The sequence below is a fragment of the Passer domesticus genome, chromosome 3, assembly GCF_036417665.1.
Source record: "Passer domesticus isolate bPasDom1 chromosome 3, bPasDom1.hap1, whole genome shotgun sequence".
NCBI classification, from domain to species: Eukaryota; Metazoa; Chordata; class Aves; order Passeriformes; family Passeridae; genus Passer; species Passer domesticus.
The window spans coordinates 90880178-90901310 of NC_087476.1; the positions used below are offsets into that span (position 1 = coordinate 90880178).

The following is a 21133-nucleotide window of genomic DNA, read 5'->3' on the forward strand; positions in this document are numbered from 1 at the left end:
CTTCTTAACCAAAGCTAACAAGTACTGATTGAAAGCAACTAGATACATATTTAGCAGATCTCAGTAATGTACTGGACATTTTAACATTGCATTATCTACCAAGTGAAATGACTCAGATTTGGGTATTACATACAAAAGAGCTCTGGGGGTCCTTTGCCAGATTTCTAGACTATTCTCCAGAAGTCAATGACAGAATATCAACATCTTTCTAATCAAAGCTCGCCAGAATCATAATGCACAAAAAAAATCTTAATTCTTGGGAACTTTATATTGCTTGCATCATCAGAAATGAAGTGCAAATATAAAAACCCAAACAAATACCCTTCTGCCTCACAGAACACCCACCCACCACCACCATCCTTAGTTCTAACAAGTCAAGCATATCCCCACTGAATTTTTAATCAAGGTGAAGACAAAATCTTGAGTTCAAGCCAAGTAACTAGATCATCTCATCTGTTCTTGGGCTGACAAAGGAATGATCAAAGAGTAAATATTTGTAGTGTTTAGTTTAGTCTATAAGTATTGATGAGTTGGATTCACCAGAACAGTGCAGACTACAAACAAATTTATTTAACTTTAGTTTTTAGCATTGCACACTCCAAACATAGATTTTTGTTGTCTCTCTTACAGACCAGCACCTAAATTCAGTTGAAACTGAATACCAAGTTTTGAATAGTTCTTCTGGATTTGACCAGCCTTCAATCCTAGAATCATTGAATATCTTGGGTTGGAAGGGACCCTAAAGACCACCCAGGTCCAGCCCCCTGCCATGGGCAGGGACTTCTCCCACTACACCAGGTTGCTCAGAGATCCATCTGGCCTGACTTTGGACACTTCCAGGGATGGGGCATCCACAACTTCTCTGACCAACCTGTTCCAGTGCCTTCTGTACAGGGAAGAATTTCTTCCTAGTACCTAATCTAAACTTACCCTCTTTCAGTTTGAAGCCATTCCCCCTTGTCCTGTCACTACAGCTTCTTGTAAAATGTCCCTTTCCATCCTTCTTGTAGTCTCCCTTCAGGTATTGGAAGGCTGCAGTTAGGTCACCCTGAAGCCTTCTCTTCTCCAGGCTGAACAATCCCAACTCTCTCAGCCTTTCCTCACTGGAGAGGTGCTCCATCCTTCTACTCATTTTTGCTTCAACAGGTCCATGTCCTCCCTGTGCTGGTGACCCCAGAGCTGGACACAGCACTGCAGGAGGGGTCTCACCACAGGGGAACAGAGAGGCAGAATCCCCTTCCTTGGCCTGCTGCCCAAGCTCCTTTTGATGTAGCCCAAAACACATTTGGCTTTCTGGGCTGCCAGTGAACATTGCTGGGTCACGTCCAGCTTTTCATCCACCAGCACCCCCAAGTCTCTCACTGCAGAGCTGCTCTTGGTCTGTTCATCCCCCAGCCTGCAGTGATAGCAGAGTTCACCCCATTTGTTCCACAGTAAGAAAACCACAGTGGATCAGGTGTGTAGATGCAATAAAATTTTCATGGATGTTTCAGTTTGGGAGTTGTCAGAACAATAATGCAGTTAAACAATATACTCACAGGCATCTGAGTGATCAAATAATAGAGGCATACAAAGCTCTCAAAGCTAAACACTGAGATTTCTACTAGTGGAGTATGAGCTGGGCTAAGCAAAAGCTTTCATGTTCTGAAAATAAAGTTAATTTGATTAAAACATCATGGAAACAAAGATGCAAATGACTAAACTGATTTCTTATTCCTTTCTTAGATGACTGGTACCTAATCCTTAAGTAACTCTATGTATTCAAGTGCAGGAGAAATAGAGCAAAGAATTAGCCCCCCCAAGGAAAAGAAAAAAACAAACCTAGAAAAACAATCAATAATTGATTGATTCTGTTTGAATTAAATATTGTTATACTTGATAAAACATTGTCCTTCATCAGTTGCAAACCCCTACACAACCACTAGCCCTTCTAACAAGGAAGGCATACTTTCTTGATATATATTCTCATATAATATATAGATTGCATTAGGGAATTAATTTGTATGGAGCTGTAAGCCTGAGATAGACAACTTCACTAATCCTTTTTTTTCTTTTAATAATTAAGAAGAGATGTTCAAATTTACTTTCAACTTTTTCTTTCAGCTTATTTTCTACTATTAGCCAACTAATTCTAAGGAAACAATTTAAGAGAAAACAAAAAACAAAGCCTTTCAAAAAAAAGAAAACAAGTATTTTATGCTTTGAAGAGCAAAATCTAGTACTCCCTCTTTGCTGCTCAGTATTAATATAAAGCTTCACTATACTTCATGGTAAAAATGTTCCTTTCTTCAAGCTCTTTGAATAGTTTTTCTCCTTTAGTTCAGAAGATAAATTGTTCCACTCATATACATAACTCACTCTTTAAGAGTTTCACTATTTTGAGATGCTTAAGTAGGATCTTGGAACTCCAGAGCTGATTTCTAAGCCATTGAAAGGAACAAGAGGAGAAAACACTGCCATAGACAGTGGTGGTCTTTTTAAGAGAACACTGCTAGGCACAGAAGCCTATTAGTACTTCCCTCTTGAGGAAGAAATATTCCTCTACAAGATCTTAGTTTGACTGGCAGCAGTAAGAACGTAAAAAGAAAACTGGTCCTACTTACACTGACCTCTAGCAAAACACTTAAAGCTCGCTCTGTCTCCTGAGTCAGTTCAGAGCACGTCCCATACTGCTTATTCAGCAGCACCACAGGCTGACACTGTCACCCAAGTTCCCCTGTCCCCACACTTGTCCTCAATAGTCAGCAGGTCCCCAGCCTGAAGTCACATTCACTACAAAAAAACAGCCATTAATGCTTGCTCAGTTATGCTGTATTATGCAGATCTTACCCACTAACCATCCACAGAATCTATGGGGTTGGCTTTAGTACACCTATCCTTACTGATGTGTGTTAAATGCAGAGTGGGGAAAAAATTCAACTTGGTAACTTGTCACACATTTATTACTTGATCTTCAGTGATTTCTCTTTGTCAGAGAAGCCTGACAGCCCTCCTTCTAGGCTTGAATGGGAAAAAAGCAATGTTTCTTTGTAGTCATGCAGCCTGCAGATTTATTTGAATTTTCTCAGATTTTTGATAGTTTTGATCTGAAAAAAATTAACTCCCAGTTAGTGCACTGAGAGGAAAAACCTGGCTCAGCCCACCCAAGGTAACAATTGGAACATTCTGTTATCTAGAAAGCACATAAAAATAAACTTGCCTTCCATAAAGATCCTGTTCCAGTAGATTTTTCCAACTTGATTTCCTCCAAGAAATATTAGATTTGATAAAATCAGCATTGAAGTGCTAACAGATGCTAGGACAGCATGAAGTCGACGACGAAATCTTGGCGAGAAGAAACGTTCCTGAGGGGCAAAACAAAAGGTGCATATGAAGTTAACAATCCCTGCAAATTTTCAAGCAGCATTAGAAAAAGACATTGCCATTACAACAAACAACTTTTAGACAGAAGTTCACATCCTTATGGAACAGATCCCAAAGGTTTCTTAAATATCTAACAGAACCTCTCACCAATGCCATTCAAAATGGAGTAAGGCTTCCTGATTAAAAGCAGTCTTGAATCATAGTTATGGCTGGAAGTGACCACTGGAGGTTACTTAGAAAGATCAAAGCAGGGTCAGCTAGAGAAGGCTGCTCAGGGCTGTATCTGTTTGGGTTTTGAATACCCCCAGTGAAGAAGACTGCCAAACCTTGCTGGGCAACTACTCACAAGAGAAGTGATTTTTTTTTGTGTTTAAATGTATTTTTTATGTTTAAATTGGATTTCAGTCTGTGCCCCCTGCCTTTTGTCCTGTCACTGAATACCACTTAGAAAAGCCTGTAGTTGGGTATTTATACATATGGATAATATTCCCCTGAGCCTTCTCTCCTCCGGGCTGAACAGTCCCAGATCCCTCAGCTTGTAAGAGTTTACAGCAGAGGTTTCAGTCCCTTTACTATCAGTCCTTTGGCTGGACTCACTCCAGCATGTCCATGTCCCTGGTGTGAGGAGCCCAGAATGGGACACAGTTCTATACATTCAGTGGATTAATTCTTATTTTACAAAATATGCTCCTTGATGTATTTTTGCTGACAGATGTGAACAGCAGCAATGTTCTAGGGTGGGTGATACTTCCAGTAGGATCCAATATAGAGTAAAACATTTCAGTAGACAGCAAACAGCATCAAACAACTTCAGAAGTCATTAATCCTCTGGCTGATTTAATAAGACAACACTGAAAGATTCTAGAATCAGATTAGATCTGGTTATAGTAATGATTCTTAACAAATTACTCTTAACAATAGATACCTCTAAAAAAAGCTTCATATATACAGGCAATCTCAAATTTTCTTTTCAGTGCAAATGTTACTGCTCATGTTCAAGAAGTGTAATTATCCAGATTTTGGTACTTTTGTCCTAATGATACCAATAAAGGAGGTCTCTCTCTACCATATACTAGTTTACATTTTTGTGAATCTGTATTTTGCATTTTCACCTGAGGTGTGAGTGCAGCATGGAGACTGCAAGAAGATGGCAAAAGAAGGATGAGGGAGTTTTAGCTTCCTCCATTAATCAGTTGGTAGAGGAAAATTTAAAGAACATTTACAGCACTTCACCAAGAAATATTGTCTCATTACGGCACAAGGAAAAACATCCTGTACATTATGGCCCCAGGCTGAAAGCCTCTGTACATAGTGCTTGAATTTAAAAAACAGTGAATGCTTTGTGTGAAGTGATGACCATTTTCCAGGGCATGGAAAATAAGGGAAGTATCGGGGACTGCTCAGCCTTCATCTCCTAAATGGTGATGTTGCAGAAAGCAAAGTCTTGTGACTGCAGCACCAAAAACCAAACCAAACCAAAACAAAAAAAAAAAGAAGAACAAAAAAAGCGGTAATTAATCTTTAATAGCTACAGGCAGACCAAAATTCATGCTCAGATACCTGAAACAACATAAACACATGATCAAAACACACCAAAAATACATTTCTAGACAATTAAATTGCTCCTTCTGTAAGCATCAAAACAAATGTTTCAAGTGCTAGATTATAAAGAGATAAATCTTCAAATAAATGACAGTTACAGGCATCGAAATACAATTTCAACATATTACTGCAAAGTAATCTCTGGGAAATTGAACGTTACCCTTGGTCAGAACTATATCTAGTACATGAGTCAGTCTGAGTCAGCACAAAAATGAGGACAGATAAGGTTTGAGGACGGTGCTCTGTATCAGTCAGTATGTGCAATAGAGCAACAGCCAATCTTCCACACAATGCTATGAAAAATAGTCATGTATGAAAACAGAGACTGAGATTTTTCTGTGCAAATTCTGGATAAAAACTAGGGCATGATAGGAAGAGGTAGAGAATATAAAAATTATATAAATATTCACAGACACAGACAATTGAGTTAGTGAAAGAATTTTTTCCCTTTCTAATACTTCACATCTCCAAAGCTATCCAAGGACTTCCAATGCCTTCTCCTTCTGTATGCACACACATAGAGGACAGCTTAAGTTTGTCTCTCCCTGAAAGGCTTAGTTTGAATGTATGGTCCCACACATGAAAAACATATGTCTTTTCAGAACGTGGAAGTGTAGGCACACAGAGAAAACATTTCAAATCTTGCTATGAAATCCATGTCAACAAAAAAGTTTAAATAAGGACAAGTTATGATCATGGTAGCTCGAATTAAGCTACAGCTCAAATAGGGCATTTTCTATCATCAGATCTACCTTTCACTCTCCCTTTGTCTATCAGACTTACTTGTCAACTCTTAGGAAAACCAGTTTTAATTGAGAAAGGTAAAAAACCTCTGCTAAACAACAGAAAGAATTAGACATGGGCAACCCATCAGACAGTTGGTGTTTAACTGCATTTTCCATCAAGGTAACGATCAGACTTGTTAAGTTTCTAAAGTTTGCCTGTTTTACAACCCAAAGCAGTACAACTAAAACAATATAAATAACTAAAAAAGCTCTGCTACCTTTTTTCTTTTAATAAATAGAGTTACTAAAAAAATAAACTGTCATATATAGTACATCACCTTTTACAGAAGTGCTGCACATTAAACAAGGCAAGTTAAATGTAGTATAGACCATAAAAGCCCTTAGCCATTTATAAGGTATAAAGGAACAGTTTATGACAGACACAGTTTAGACAAGCACTGAATCTTCAATGGGTTTTGCTGTAGCTAATTTCCATTAGCTTGGCTAGTCATTGATCTAAAAAGCAGTAAACATTTTCCTGACAGTCTTTGATGTCAATGCAGATTTTACTCAGCTGCTATAAGAGTAAAAAAGAAAACTTTCCTTAAACATCTCAAGACATCTAGAAGAAGCTAACTGGGAAAGTACCCGAGCAGGTAGTGTGCTCAATTTAATATATTAAAAGCATTATGTAGCAATGAAAAAGAAATTACATTGGTCTAGATAACCCATAACAATAATTTTAATTAAATATTTCCAAGCTTGTAAATTTTGAGAATGTACAGCAAACTGTTTACATCAAAGCAAACTTAAAAAAACTTTCTACACCCACAACTCTTCATGATGCCATTTAATGCTTTTAACAATATGCTCTATTACAGCAATATAAACAATTGCTATGGATTTGTGGTGTTTCTCTGGATTTTACTGTTGTCTGTTTCTCTCTCATCTTTCTTGTTGGAAATACAGCCAGAAGATAGAATGGCAATCTTGTGTTAAATTACAATGAAACCATGGCTGCCAGGCTGAAACTCGGGCATCCCTCCTCAATGCTCCATCTTATAATCTCACATCTTCCCCCACCTCCCCCACACATTGTGAAATAAATGGACTGTAGCACTTAAACAACACACCAAAAAAAACCCCCAAAAACCAAAAACCAAAAAAACCCCAACAACAACAAAAAACAACCCACAAAAAAACCCCAAAAACCAAAACCAAACCATATCATCATGATAGCCCAAACACATGCAGCATGACATAGAAGGTGGCTTGTAAAACATTGGCCCAAGCAACCTTTCCTGCAACTGAATGGAGTTCGGGTTGTTATTCTAAACCCATTGCTGTTATACATGAAGATCAGCCTCAGACATTTTTGCCAGATGTTGGAAAAAAACTTCCCTCTGCACATTGTTTGGTCTAGCAAAACTGGCTGCCATCAGAGCTCTCCCAACACTGCAGTGTTTGCAGCCATCTTACAGAAATAAATGGTAGTATGATGTAGAAGGGTACCTTGACAAGCAAATCTTATGAGTTTGAGAGTGGAGGAGGAAGACAGGCGTGAAAAGAAATTGCATGGTCCAAACATTTCCATTCCTAAATCCATTTCCACTTACATGTCACATTTAGCCTCTAAGAGAAAACCAAGCCAGAGATGGGAAGCTTGTATAATGGTTGCCTCTTGAGAAAGCTGATGAAGGACAACACACAACAGAATAGATCATTTAGGTGAGAATTAAGAGTTAAGGTAAAGGACACAGTGGAATTTTGAGTTAGAGAGAAAATACTTATTTCATTTGCTATGCAAGTTAATTACACCACTCTGAGCACAAAATACACAAACATGGAAGGAGAAGTGGCTTCAGGCAGCAGAGCAGAATTTAAAGGAACTTCTCTCTAGTGTCACTTAGAGGTACGGTCAGTAAATTTGCATTTTTACAGGACTGTTCACAAAGATAGCACTGAATGGCACAGAAAGATCAAATTGAGGGTCCAGGTAAATGCATTTATTTCTCGAGCTAGCCAACAACAGAGAAAACGCTGTGGGGAAGACTGACCAAGATAAGTAATCCATTCTTCCAGATGGAAACTTGTAGTGACAGGACAAGTCACATGTAGTGACAAGACAAGAGAGAGTGGCTTCAAACAGAAAGAGCATAGCTTTAGATTAGGTATTAAACATTCTTTGCCGTAAGGGTGGTGAGGAACTGGTTGCCCAGAGAAGCTGTGGATGGCCCGTCGCTGGCAGTGTTCAAGGCCAGGCTGGATGGATCTCTGAGCAACCTGCTCTAGTAGAAAGTGTCCCTGTCCATGGCAGGGGGTTGGAACTAGATGATCTTTAAGGTCCCTGCCAACTCAAACTATTCTATAATTCTATGAAGTTGAGGAGATACCTAAGACTGAATTCTGTATAGCAGTCAAAAGTAGGCAGTCCTCTACACAATATCACACTAAAGTTTTTTACAGAAATAAATCCTTCAGTATTTTATCAGGGAAGCAAGCCAACATTTTCCTACATCCACCATTCTTAAACTTTTTCTAGCAAAAATGGTGGCATCATGGTGATTTGGAATATCCCAAAGGCTCGTCATTGACAGAGATGCCAAATCCAGCTGCAGTGGCTTGTTCTGGGAGCAGGTCCGAAGCAGCACACTGGGTTAGGGAGGGCTCAGGAACAGGGGCACATGTTTTCCACCATGCTGCAAACCCAGCTTGATGACACAGTGACAAGTGGCAGGCAGTCTCCCCTGACAGACATTAGCTGGTAACTTCTTGGCAAACACTCATAAGAGGGAAAGCATCTATGTGTGCTGCATTTGCAAAACATCTCATTTAAAGAGCTGTTCTGGGACAGATTAAAGAAAACTTCTCCGTAGAGTCAGTGACGTTATTGAGCTTGCTTATACTGAAAATACTTTAACAAGTCCCATATAAAGGAATTAAATTTCCTGCAATTTAAGCAAGAGTCTATCTTCATGGAGTAAAACAGAGATTCACAACATTTATATCTTTATGAACTACCCATCCAGAGAATTGACGATCCAAGCACATGGTAAAACAAGAGCATGTGATAAAATTGGAGAAGCAGCTGAATTATCTCTTATGTGAACATATGCACTGTGGAAGAAGACTGTCAGATACTATGACCAGAGTGACATGAAACATACTTGATACTACAAACTGCAAAACTAGAAATTACATTAATCTATTTTCATCTGCCTTTGTTTTTTAATGATCAAGATAACCTAGAACAACTTTTAGAAGAGATTTCTTCTTTTAAAAGCATACAATATTTCATTACTATCAGTTCTACAGACTTCATTCTCTCCCACTCAAACCTATCAGCCAAATAAGATATAGAAACTGCACTATTTATTGTGTTGAAGAAATAGAGCAAATTAACTACATGAAAATAACACCTATTCCTGCATTATCTTTCATTGCCTCTCCTAGTGTATGAGAAGTGTGCTTCCTAGAATTCCATTCTTTCCATTTCCTCAACGTTTTTATTAGACAAACAATGCTTAAAATCTGATGCAAGGTTGACTCATCTTTATGTCACAAAACCAAAATTAAACATTCTTTGCAATAGTCTGTTATTTCGGGTTTACAAGGACTTTTAGGGGGAGAGGATGGACAGATAAAATGTTTGTGAGTAAAGCTGCCCCAGTACAGAAGGGATACAGGGGTGTTCTCATGCATATCAGCAAAGAGCTTAGAAAAAGCCTCAAAGTTCTTTTTACTAGTGCAATTTTCTGAGCTTCAGTTTTCACCCTCCACTGTACTCCAACTAAAGGATTAAGCCCCTCTCACAACTTTCATACTTATTGACAGAAGGGATACCACCCAGTCAATCTTAAAGGTGCCAGCCCTCCTCAAGAGCTTTCTTTAAGAAAATGTGCTCAGGTAAATGACAAGCCAACTTTCAAAGGCCCTGAACCCCAGGAACTGCCACATTAACACAAGAGCAAACACCCCAATACATATCCTGAATCTGGGTCATCCGCAATGCAGCCATTTGCCAAAAATAACAGGACAGCAAAAAAATAGGAGCATGGGTGAAAAGCTGCAAGAGAGCGAGGAGCAGATGGGACAGTGGGAAGGGAGGCAACACATCCTGACTAACAGTTACCGGCTATTTTATCTATCTGCAGTTCGGCACACTGAAAATGGAGGGCAGGGTGTGACTGAGCAGCTGGGGGAGCAGATGGGACGGAGGAAAGGCTGAAAATTGTGACAAAGCTCTGCCAAACAGAATGTCAATTTATTTAATTTTTAAAGTGAGCAATAGAAATAAAGATGGGTTGGGTCCAAGCAATGGAGCATCTTATGTTTGTTAATACACATTGTCAGTGGGCAATGGGGTCATCGCGACAGATGCGTGTTTGGGAGACTGCTGAAACAAAGGGAGGGACTACCCGTGCTCATTGATGATAACACAAGTTATGCTCGAAGATCAACAGGAGCCCGGGAAAGGCAGCTCATGAGAGGCTGACATCTCAATATGGTACATATTCCTGCACTCAGAAGCTGAGGGACAGATGTTCAACAGAGTAAGAGTAGAGACTGTAGCATAGAACAGAAGAGCAACAAAAATAAAGAATTCTGGTTGAACACATGTACAAAATATTAATTTATGAAATCCTGTAAAAGAAATTGTGGAATTCCCAGAGCTGCAACATACCAAGATAAGAACAGGCCTGCAAGAGGAAAGCAAACAAGATGTGTTACCAGATCTTATCCATCAATAACTTCCACACTAACTAGAAGAACAAATTTACTTCCTCATCAACATACATAGTACCCTTCAGTAATCATGGCAATCACTCCTGTTTGTTCTGTTCTTCACCTAACTCTAATCCAGAAACACCCCCTTTACTTCAGTTTGCTTCATTTTTCTGGCATTTCATTTTGCTTGCAGTTTTTCCCTCCTTTCTACCCAACCTGAACCGTGGCTTGAGGTCATATCCCATTTCTTTTCAAATAATATACTTTCCTTGCAAAGCAAAGGTAAAAATTAGCTCCTGGAAGGTTCACACATGAAAGCAGGAACTGACAGCATTTTTCCAAGAGACAGGATGATGCAAACAACCTGTAATTCCCTACATAACTCCTACAAAAAGAGGACCACACAATTAAAATCAAGCAGCTGTCAGTTAAGATCTATTTTCACAAATAGAATTTGATTCTGAATTTAGGAATAAATGCTATATATAGTATTTGAGAAGATACTCATCTTCTCTATTGATGTCTTACTAAACATGCACTCAACAAAACGCTGTCTTGCACTAGCACCATTTCATTTTTAGACTTTCCAAGAGATCTACATTTATAGCATCTCTCAGCAAACAGCCAACTCCCCCTTCTGTTTGAAGAAAGCCTCCTACCAGCTCGTATGTATCCACTACACTTACAGAAGCATGTGTGAAAGCTTGACATACACACAAGTAAATTTCTGTACTTCTACATTTAACTCTTCACTCTCAAAGAACCTGCCCATTTATTCTTTTTTAAGTGGCAGTTTGTGAAAAGTACAAAATGAACAGCACTGAAATGCACCATCCTCTTCTCTGTTTTATGTTTAAAGCAGGGAATTTAGCCAAGTAATAGCAGTGTACATATTCCTGTAAATGTGTCTCAGTTCTCACTGATCGAGAGATTTGTGCTGTCTTCTCTGTGTCTAGGTACTTGACATCCCTGTTTTTGTTCTTTAGGTTCTCATTCTGCCCATGCTGATTCTCTCAGTTCCCTCATCCACACGTTAACATTTTTACCTTTTAAATTGTAATCCAGTTCGGAAGGGATCCAACTTCACCAATCATTAGTGCTGAGTTTTATGACTGTTAGCAAATAAATAATACACAGTAATAATCCCTGTGGAGACATTTGACAAACACTCTCAGCAAATAAAGACCACTCTTTCCCTGTAGCAATGTTCTGTAGCTCAAGTCAGAGCAGGAAGAACAGAGTGCAACCACTCCTCAGGACTTTAACTTGTTTTTCTGTAATTGCTGACATCTATAGCCTGGACTAATTTTTGAGGCAAACCACAGAGGGAGGCTGTATTCATGCAACAGTAACAAAGAAGCACATAACCAGCATCATTCTGCCTTGTTTTCACACTGTAGCATGATTTAGTTGCTTTTCAAACAGCTTTAATGAACTAGCACCAGAAAATTGCCCAAGGTCTCCAAAATGGAAGAGGAAGTAAATAATGCTGGTAGGTGGGATACATGGTTTTTGGGGGTTTTTTTATGACAATGAAGCAGCTATGCCAGGGGCTTCCCAGCTGACATTGCTGTCTGGAGCAGAGCAGTAATCATATCAGAGAAATCACAACGATTTCTCCACTTCTGGCATAAAAAAATAGTATTTCTTGCAAAGACTAGACCAAAAAAAGCCTCAAAATATAGAAAACAATACAATATTATCTCTAAATTATTTCTGCAGTCATTTTTGTCATCCACCACACAAAATTCTGTATTCCATTGCATATGCTTGTCCCTCTACTACATTTTCAGTTTTTGTTACTGGGTTTGAGATGAGAAGATCCCTCAGCAAAGAAAACCAGTGCCACAATGTAAGTGTGTGACTGTGTGAGCACATTCTAGCAGGGCACTCAAAAGGTTATGGGATTTACTTCCATTAAGACAAATGAAACTTTACCACAGAAGGGTGCAGAAGACAGAAGAAAATAAAATCAAGCAAAAGCAGAAACATGGCAAGAATTGCTCGACTCAGAACTATTGTTAGCAAAACTAGAAGTCCTAGACTGACTAGGATGCATCAGGCAACCCATATTTACCTTTGATGATCATTCAGCATCTCAGTACAAAAGAGCACCTTGATTCAGCTTGCTGCTTCTACATACCAAAGACCAGTAGTCACAAATCTGCCCTGACTAATGTTCACATATAGAAGAACAAGTTTCCGTCTATTTTGAGTCAGAGCATGTCTACTCTGGATAGTAACGATTCCTGGTTAGAGCAATGATATGGCTGAACTCAAGGTCAGGGTGAGCAGTAGGGAGTGAGTGGCAAGCCTCTTCCCTTAGTCTGGGTTTTGACATTATGGTTGGTACCTAGTCTCAAAAACCAATTCTGCATTAGAGAATAAGAGTCTGATTAAGGGAATTTGTTCATTCTTAGAAAGTGAAGCAACAAACTCAAACACTATTCTACAGCAAGTACATAAAGATGTTATAAAGAAAGTACCATTGGTAATGCTTGTCACTTAACCAAATCACCATGCTGCAATAAAAAGATTTAAGAATTATACAAAACTATTGGAAAAAAGAAAGGGCCAGACTGGCTTGACAATAGCGTACAAGAGATATAAGTACTTTTTCCACCAAATGAAGTAAGAGGAAGATCAAGGCCCAGTGCATGCTGAAGAACAGCTGTTAGGGTCTTTATTTGTTGCAGAGATCTTATTAAAGATTTAATCTTCCAAGGTGGTCAACAAACATACCTCCCTTGAATGACTTCATAATGTTTAGTCAGAACTTGTCTCTAATGAAGAAGGAAACTTCACTTGTCGTGTGGCAGTTTAAAGTGAGTTTACTTGCGAAAAGATTGAGAGGAAGTAATTCCTAATTTTTCAATGTCTATAGGACACATACATTGAATATGTAAATGGTTGTGAAATACACAGGCACTTCCACCTTGGTGAGGCTGAATGTGTGCCCTAGAATAGCCTGAGTAACTAATGCAGCAGAACCCAACTGGCTTCTTTGTTTCCCTGCTCTTAAATACAGAGGTTCAGTCTGCTACCCCACACTTTATGCACATTTACAAGTGGGAGGTTCCAAGCAGTCGAGCTCCTCCCCTTCTATTCCCTTTCCTTAGCTTTTGTCTCTTACACTGTACTGCTTTGGATGCTTTTCAGATTCCTCTCCATGATATCAATAAAATAACCCAAGGAAGTAGAGCTTTCTGCAGGCATAAAGAGCTAGATCAGCAGAGCAAAGATCCCAGCAGGAAGGCATGAGGAGGAGGAAGGAGAAATTAAACCTTTCCCCCCTCAACAGCAATGAGCTTTTAGATCAGCATAATTCCCTGTGGAACCAGAGCTCAGAGGTCAGGCTAACCAGTCAGAACCTTTCCATGCTCCACATCAGCTGTCTGCAGGATCACTGTACAATGCATAACTTATTACGAACAAATGTAGACATTTTAATGCATATAGCAGAACAAACAGGGCAAACAAAATTAAGCAGAGGGAAAAAAACCCAGAAACAGACAAAAAACACCTCACCCCACCCAAACTATGGAAATCATCTAAAATTCTGCTCTCTGGAAAGCTGAAGATAGTAGTTGTCATTGACCTGATCTTTGGTGCACAAAATAATGGTGATCTTTTAACTACAGAGACAAATGTATGGAGTTCATTCCTCTGGGGAAAATAATAATCTAACGTACTAATGAAGTCTAATCTAAACCACTAAGAAAAATATGGACATCATATAAAATGCTTCCCCTTTTGCAAAGGGAGACTGGGTAGGAAATGACAGCATATTGAAATGGACATCATTAGTGCACGTCATTGCAGCCATAAATGAAAATGTAGAAATCAAAATATTCTATACTTCAAAAAAACAAAACACTTACAAGAATAGTAAAAATTTAAAATATGCCATATGTAAAAGTAGTTGGTTTCCCAAAATGAATTGCTTATGGTGTATTTAGTTTCATACCAAATAAATCTAAAAATAATATCTTAAACTAGAAATTCATCATAGTATGATTTTGAGAAGAGAGATCTTTATGTCTCAATTTAAAAAATCTTACTAGACTGAATGACATGTTTTCACTTAACCGAAGAAGTAAAAAGATAAATGTTGCTATTTCAATTTAGATTAAAGCATTAATTTTATCAATCTGCCAGTTTCACTCCCTTTGCTACCTCTTCCTTTTGGATAATCTTCAAATATTTCTTCTTCAAAAATCCATTGATTTAAAGGTGTTGCCAGCGACTCTAAGGTTTAACTCATTCTAAATCTATTTTTATATCAAGATCTAATTTTTTTATAGATCTGTTTTTCTATAGATCATTTTCCTTAAGGAAAGAGAAGGAAAAACTTCAAATCACTGGGAGAATGTTAGCCATTAGCATTTTCTTTCATAAATCAAACACATTATTTATTAAAAGTCTATACCAATTGTCATTGATTTCAAATGAGTTACAGCTCGAGTCTCTTCATCCGTAAGAAATTAATATAAAAACAGTGAAGCAAAGCACTACCTTGCTCAGATCTAAATATCACCTGAAAAAGTAAGAAAAAAAAGATCTGACAAAAACACAATGAAACTTCTCCCATTTAATATAAAGTTCCCAGATTTACCCTATCTTAGGAAGCCTAGGATTTATTGTTGTTTTATATATAACATTTTGCTGAAAAGAAAATATTAATTAATTCAGCTCTAATTTACTGAGAACTAACAAGTAATCAATAAGGAAAAAAAGACATGGAAATAACTTCTCCTCACACAACTTACTGAAACACTAAGGTGCAGAAGAGTGTAAGCTGAAAAGGATGGAAGAAAGATCATCAGCTCTTCTAGAGCTGAACGCAGGAAGCCAGCCACTGGTTTGAAACCAGTTCAAATTAAAAGTTCCAGAACCAATTTTTGGGGTTGGGGAATTTACTGTTTTCAGTAGATATTTGTTTATATGTTGATTTTACTTCTCACAAATAATGACAATGCTGCTTTGTTTGTTCTAGCTCAATATGCCTGAGATAATATTTTAAACCAGCCAGACTGCTACAAAAGTGGGATTTCCCCATATTGTTTCCTGCTGGTTTCAAGCATTGGGACTGAAACTACCCTAAAATCTGCATAAATATAGGTGATATACACATATATATATATTTAGTTAGCACAAGGATTCAGGGAAAGATGAGAGCTGAATATGCTCTATTTTGATTTTTAATTTTCCCTTTGCAAGCGAATTGAAACAATATTGAGTGAGGGGAAAAAAAGGAGGCAGTATTGATACCATTTTTGGTACTCTTAGTGGTCAATTCAAACTCAAAAACAGAGCAAAATTAAAATTAAACTTATATCTCTAGATTTTTTTTTTTTTACTAAGCACCTCCTGCTCAACTGAATTATATATCTCAACTTTAAGAATAATATATGAGGAGGTTTGCTGAACAGAATGGGTTAAAAAAAGCATAAACCTGTGCTCTGTATTTTTTCAAAAACTCATCTGCTATTCTGAAGACAAAAATAGACTTTCCTTTTCAAAAATAGCTCTCAAGAGCCAACACAGCAACTGAGTGAAGCACAAGAATGCAAAGGATTTCAGCTTGTCAACAGATGAAATTTAAGTGAAAAACCCATCCCCCAGAAGAGGGTCTTCAACACCACAGTGATTAGACTTGCAGCACACCCCTCACCAAGACAGGATGACAGGAATATTTCCAAGAAACAGATTAAAAGGGGAAAGAGGAAATTTATACAGGGTACTGGGAAATTTTCAGTTTCTTTCAAATGTGGTACATCTCAGAGAATGTCATATCACTCCACCCTTTGATATGGACAATGAAAAGTCCAACTGCTCATCTGCCCCCAAGTATCAGCATTCAAGAAGAAAATGGGAGTTAGTTAGAACAGTGAGGAGAGAGCAGTAATGAGTGTTTTGTAGTTCATGTTCTTGTAGAGCAACCTTCAAGGCACAGGGCAAATCATAACTTGGCCATAGCTGCAGCAATCTGCCTCCTGTACTAATGTAGATGCCAAAATTACACATATAAAAAATTCTGGCTTCAGATTTATTTCAGGAAAAGATATGAAAGGGTCTTCTCAAGAAGGTCTACAACCATATTTCCAAATAGAAATGAGAAACAAAGGAGACTGGATAGGCCTTTAAAAACAAGGGATGAAAACAAGGTGGAGGAAAGGGGTAAAATGCACTTGGCTGGGGATTTAATTTATACAAAAATAACCCTACTGCCAGCATCAGTTAACTATAATTAGAACTATGTGTTAGAAGTTAATCCAACATATATAACCCCACCTTTATATCATTATCATTATCATTATAATTTCTATGACATTTAAGAACTTAATTCCCTAGGAGTTTTATTAAAATTTCTAATACAGTGACATCAGATAGAAAAAGCAAGCCCCAACATTTTTCTTTCCTCCTATAGCTGGATGCCTAAAAAACTATGTTGTGTTGGAGTCCAGAGACAAACATATGCATCTGGTCAGCTGGTGAAGCTCAGTTTTCCCCAAGAGGGAGGATTAATGGATCTGATAAATTTATTCTCTAGGAAGGTACAAAATCTGCATCCAGACTATCACTGAAATTGCAGTGATGGACAATTGGGTGATATAAGCTACTAAATTAGTGAGCTATATCAACTGCCACACACAGGATGCCACAACAACAGTGAAAACTGAAATGGGTAGGAGGGACAACAAGCATCATTCCTTGAGCATCAGGACTCCATCAGGGTCCAGACTGAGTCTCCACCAAAACAACAATACAGAGGAGTATGAATTCTGTGTAATTATCACTAGTAAGGAAGCAAGACATACAAATCAGTCTTACAAACAGTTATTAGAAGATTTGGGATTTACTAGTGAGCGAACCTGCAGATTAACATGACCATCAAAATTTAAATAGTGGTTTTTGCATCTAATTGCACATCAAAGTCAATTTTGTCCTTTGGAAATTACAGCATGAAGGTCAAAAATATAAGTAAAATGAAAATATCAGAGGATTTCAAGTCAAAATAATGTTTTCTTTACTTTGCTCTTTAGTGGCATAAGATTTCCCAGTGTAAGCTTGTTCCCAGATGCAAGCAGCTGCTACACACACATTTGTCCAGGAAACACATGGTTAGAAACATACACTCCTAATTTTAGTGAAGATGAATATTTTAAGGCCATCCTGAGTGAAATCAGAATACAAATGTTAAAACTGGCTTCAGTTCATCCCTATACAACGTGACAAGCATTTGCTTACTCTAGGACTGCAGAGGAAGCTTTTAAGACCATGCATATTTCACCATCTGCTTTGCTGCTACTTTGCAAAATTCTAGTGTTATGAACTCGTTATTACCTCAGATACTGGGTGGTGGGCAAGGGAATGCTAACTCTATCTGTTATCACGATTTTAATCTTGATTAAACCAAACTAGTAACCAGAAACTTCAGATGAGCATGGAGTCAGGAAGCAAGCATATGAAATGGAGAAAGATTCAACTTACAATTAAATCTTGAATAAGTGAAATTGAAAGTATCCTCTTGGTGCCATTCTCCACGATTACTCCAAGCCAATTAAATGCACCCCAGTACCACAAATAACTCTGTCCTCCATGCCAGTAGCTTACAAAAGCAAAAGTGAGGGCTGTAGATAATAGTGTTCCAAGCAAACTGGACTGAGATCCTCCCATTGGAACATAAATGTACCTGTAGGTGAAATGACAAATAAGCAGTGCTGTTAGAGATTTCACAGAAATCTCAGAAAAACATCCACCACAGAACAAATGTGTCAATTTGTAGTATAAAAAAGAATGAGAAAAAAATACCTGACATGCTCTATTTACAGAGCTTGCCCTATTTTCTGCAAAGCTGTAGATCACTTCATGAAATATGTGCATGTACCATTTGGCAAAAGGACAATTTTGTGGTCCTGGGAACTCTGCATTAGGCAAATATATAGTCCAAACTATATTATCAAAACTGCAAATAGCAAATAATCAATTTTTTTAAATTGGAATAGTTCTAAGTTAGCTACAGAAATTATCTGTAATCTTCATGTGAATTTAAATTATAAGATTGTTAACAAAAAAATTTAAAACATTATATAAAGTCACATACAGTCACAACCCATAGAGCATTTCCCATATGTCAGAAATGTTGATGCATGCAAACATACTTTATTACTAAAAGGTTGTAATTTCTTTCTTTTAAAATATTTCATTAAAAATTATGTGAACTGTAAACACTTCCTATCTGGTTCTTCTATTATACTCTCAGGATCATGTCAGTCTGATGACCTTTGGAGAATCATACCAAAAAAAGCCTGGAAACTCATATGAAGCACTCTGCATGCAATTATATTCTGCATTTAAACTGAACCCAGGAGTCATAACCTTAATCATTAATTGATGCTTATAAGTGTCCAGAAAGCAGTGCTCCTTCAGAAAAAACACCAGAAGCAATGGGATTCTGAAAGCTGACACTATTTTGTGGGTCATTTCACTTCCAGCCTGAAGAGCTACATCCACTCCCATCATTTTCTGATTAAGGCATGCCCACTGGCCAGACACTGTCTGAAAGAGTTGCATATTTCTGTCAACACTTTGAAGGAGCCCACCAGGCAGGGGAGTCACCACCCAGCTCATGGGTACCAGCAAGGAGATGTGGTATTGAGAAGCACCAGTGACAGCTCTTCTCAGCTGTCATTCCTTTGGCATGTCTGTACTCATATTTGAGACTATTCCTACTTGCTAAGATAATTCAGGGATTTTTTTGTTTTCCAGTGAAATTTTTATCTCTAGTTATCAGTTTTCACATTCAGGGATAAATATTATTTTAAAAATTTAAAAGGGAAATTGACACACTGCTTATTCCTAATCTTAGGAAATAAGAAAATAAATAATGAGGTAAAATACAGTGATGAACATAATTAAAGGGTAAACAAAAGTCATTAAAAAGCAAGTGTCAAATGCTCTAAATTCTTTCTTAGCATAACATCAATACACCTTTTTAATTCAATCTGCTACAGGGAACATCTGATTACATGTTTTTCAGTATAGGTGTGCTTTTTCACTAAGCATATGAAAAATAAATAGAAATTAAGAGCAATAGTTTCTATTTATGTTGTGCTTTTCTTCTCTCTCTCCTTCCTACGTTTGAACAGACACTTGCAATTGCAATCAATTTATCTAATGGCAGAGGGGTTTACCTTAGCAGTCTGCAAGCAGTGAACGTCCTGCAGGGCTGTGGCACAGAGGGTAAAGAGAGCAGAGCTGCACAGGCAGCCACCACTGGCAATGGCATCGCCAGGAAGAGATCAGCAGCATCAACACATTTGTTTCCAATTGCAGCTCACTTCAGGTTGGCCTGAAGGGCTTTCAGCTTACTGTGCAGAGAAAAATAGGCTATTTTCTGATTTTTAGTGTTTAACAACAGCAGCTAGATAATTGAGCAGCAGCAACTCATAATTCTGATTAATGTTAAAGGTTAGTGAAGTTTTAGCTCGTAGTGAGGCTGATGGCAAATGTGCAACTGAAAATCCACAACCTGTTTGAAGAAGGACAGAAGCCAAAAGGAATAACAAAATCTTTACTAACACTCTGACCTTCCCCTCCAGTACTGTGGAGAGTCTGCCTCCCTGCCCAGAGGAGAAATGGAAAGCAGAAAGCAAAGCCACTCTCCTTCCCTGCTAGTGGCATAAGGAAACGGACAGGCAGCTGGCTGCCATCCCTTGTCACCAGGCAGTAACCACTCTCAGATCATGTGTCTTGCCTTCCCTGTCAGGGCATTCCCAGTGGCAGCTTCACAGTGATTATAAAGGATTGATAGATGTTGAGTCATTTCTCTTGAACAGAGTGAAGAGCAATTCTGTAAGTTCCTGTATTTTTCACTCAGAAAAATCTCATGAAAAAATCATTGCTACATTACAGAACACATCAGAGGGAAAAGGTTATTTGCTACCTTATCATCCATGCACATCACACCCATGTGATGTACATGTGCATGCACTGCTGCACTGGCAGGCTTGCATACAAGCAATGGGCAACTCAGTGTGCAGCCAGGGGCAGAGCCTGCCTCAAGACCAGGCTCTGTGTGCTCTCTGGTTACCAAAACACTCCAATAACCAAAACTGTCTTGCAAAACAACTATGCCAGAACTCTCATTGCTGCAAGGATGCATTTTGCTTATTTTAGAGCACACTGGTAAATTTACAGTCTAATTTCTCTATACTTCCCCTATGTGTTTACACAGAAAAATACTCATTTGATTACAAAAACCTGCACAAACACTCAAGTGTGAGGGAGAATAACCCCAGGAAAAGCATTATTAAGCCAGATGATAGAAGAAATATATTAGTTCTGTATTAGCTACAACACAACACACACTTTGTAACTAACAATTTGTTGTGTTTAACCTTGTCCAGCCGCTACACCCTGCACAGTCCCTGGTTCACCCTTCCCCATGGGAAGAAAAGGAACCTCTTACAGTGCATTCAGAAAGCTGTGCTGCCCCCCACTTCAGTAAGAAAATCTGTGAGGAGGGAAGGAAGTAGGCAGGGAAAGAGTTTAAGGGACAATGGCTACTACAAATTGATGTCTTTTATATCTGCATGGTTCCTGACTTCTCTTCTTACCAATACTTCCATCTACCTGCAATCTCTCCCTGCAGTCCCTTTGTACTGTAAACCCTGTACTTTACTCAGGGTTTACACAAATGGAGAGGTTGC

The 21133-nt window shown here is 38.3% G+C and overlaps 1 protein-coding gene across 2 annotated transcripts in view; it reads right to left on the reverse strand.

Moving 5' to 3' along the window:
* The window catches only part of HHAT (hedgehog acyltransferase), a 146666-nt gene that overhangs the window by 55291 nt on the left and 70242 nt on the right, over positions 1-21133 (reverse strand). The window contains exons 10-12 of one of the 2 annotated variants that reach the window (XM_064414329.1): positions 17913-18114; positions 3200-3344; positions 2975-3086 (exon numbers count right to left, since the gene is read on the reverse strand). In XM_064414329.1, the coding sequence (XP_064270399.1) occupies positions 3034-3086; positions 3200-3344; positions 17913-18114 (400 nt within the window). In that variant the 3' untranslated portion in view covers positions 2975-3033. Of the gene's footprint in view, positions 1-2974; positions 3087-3199; positions 3345-17912; positions 18115-21133 lie in introns of those variants that run through there. The other variant, XM_064414328.1, reaches the window with a different exon arrangement.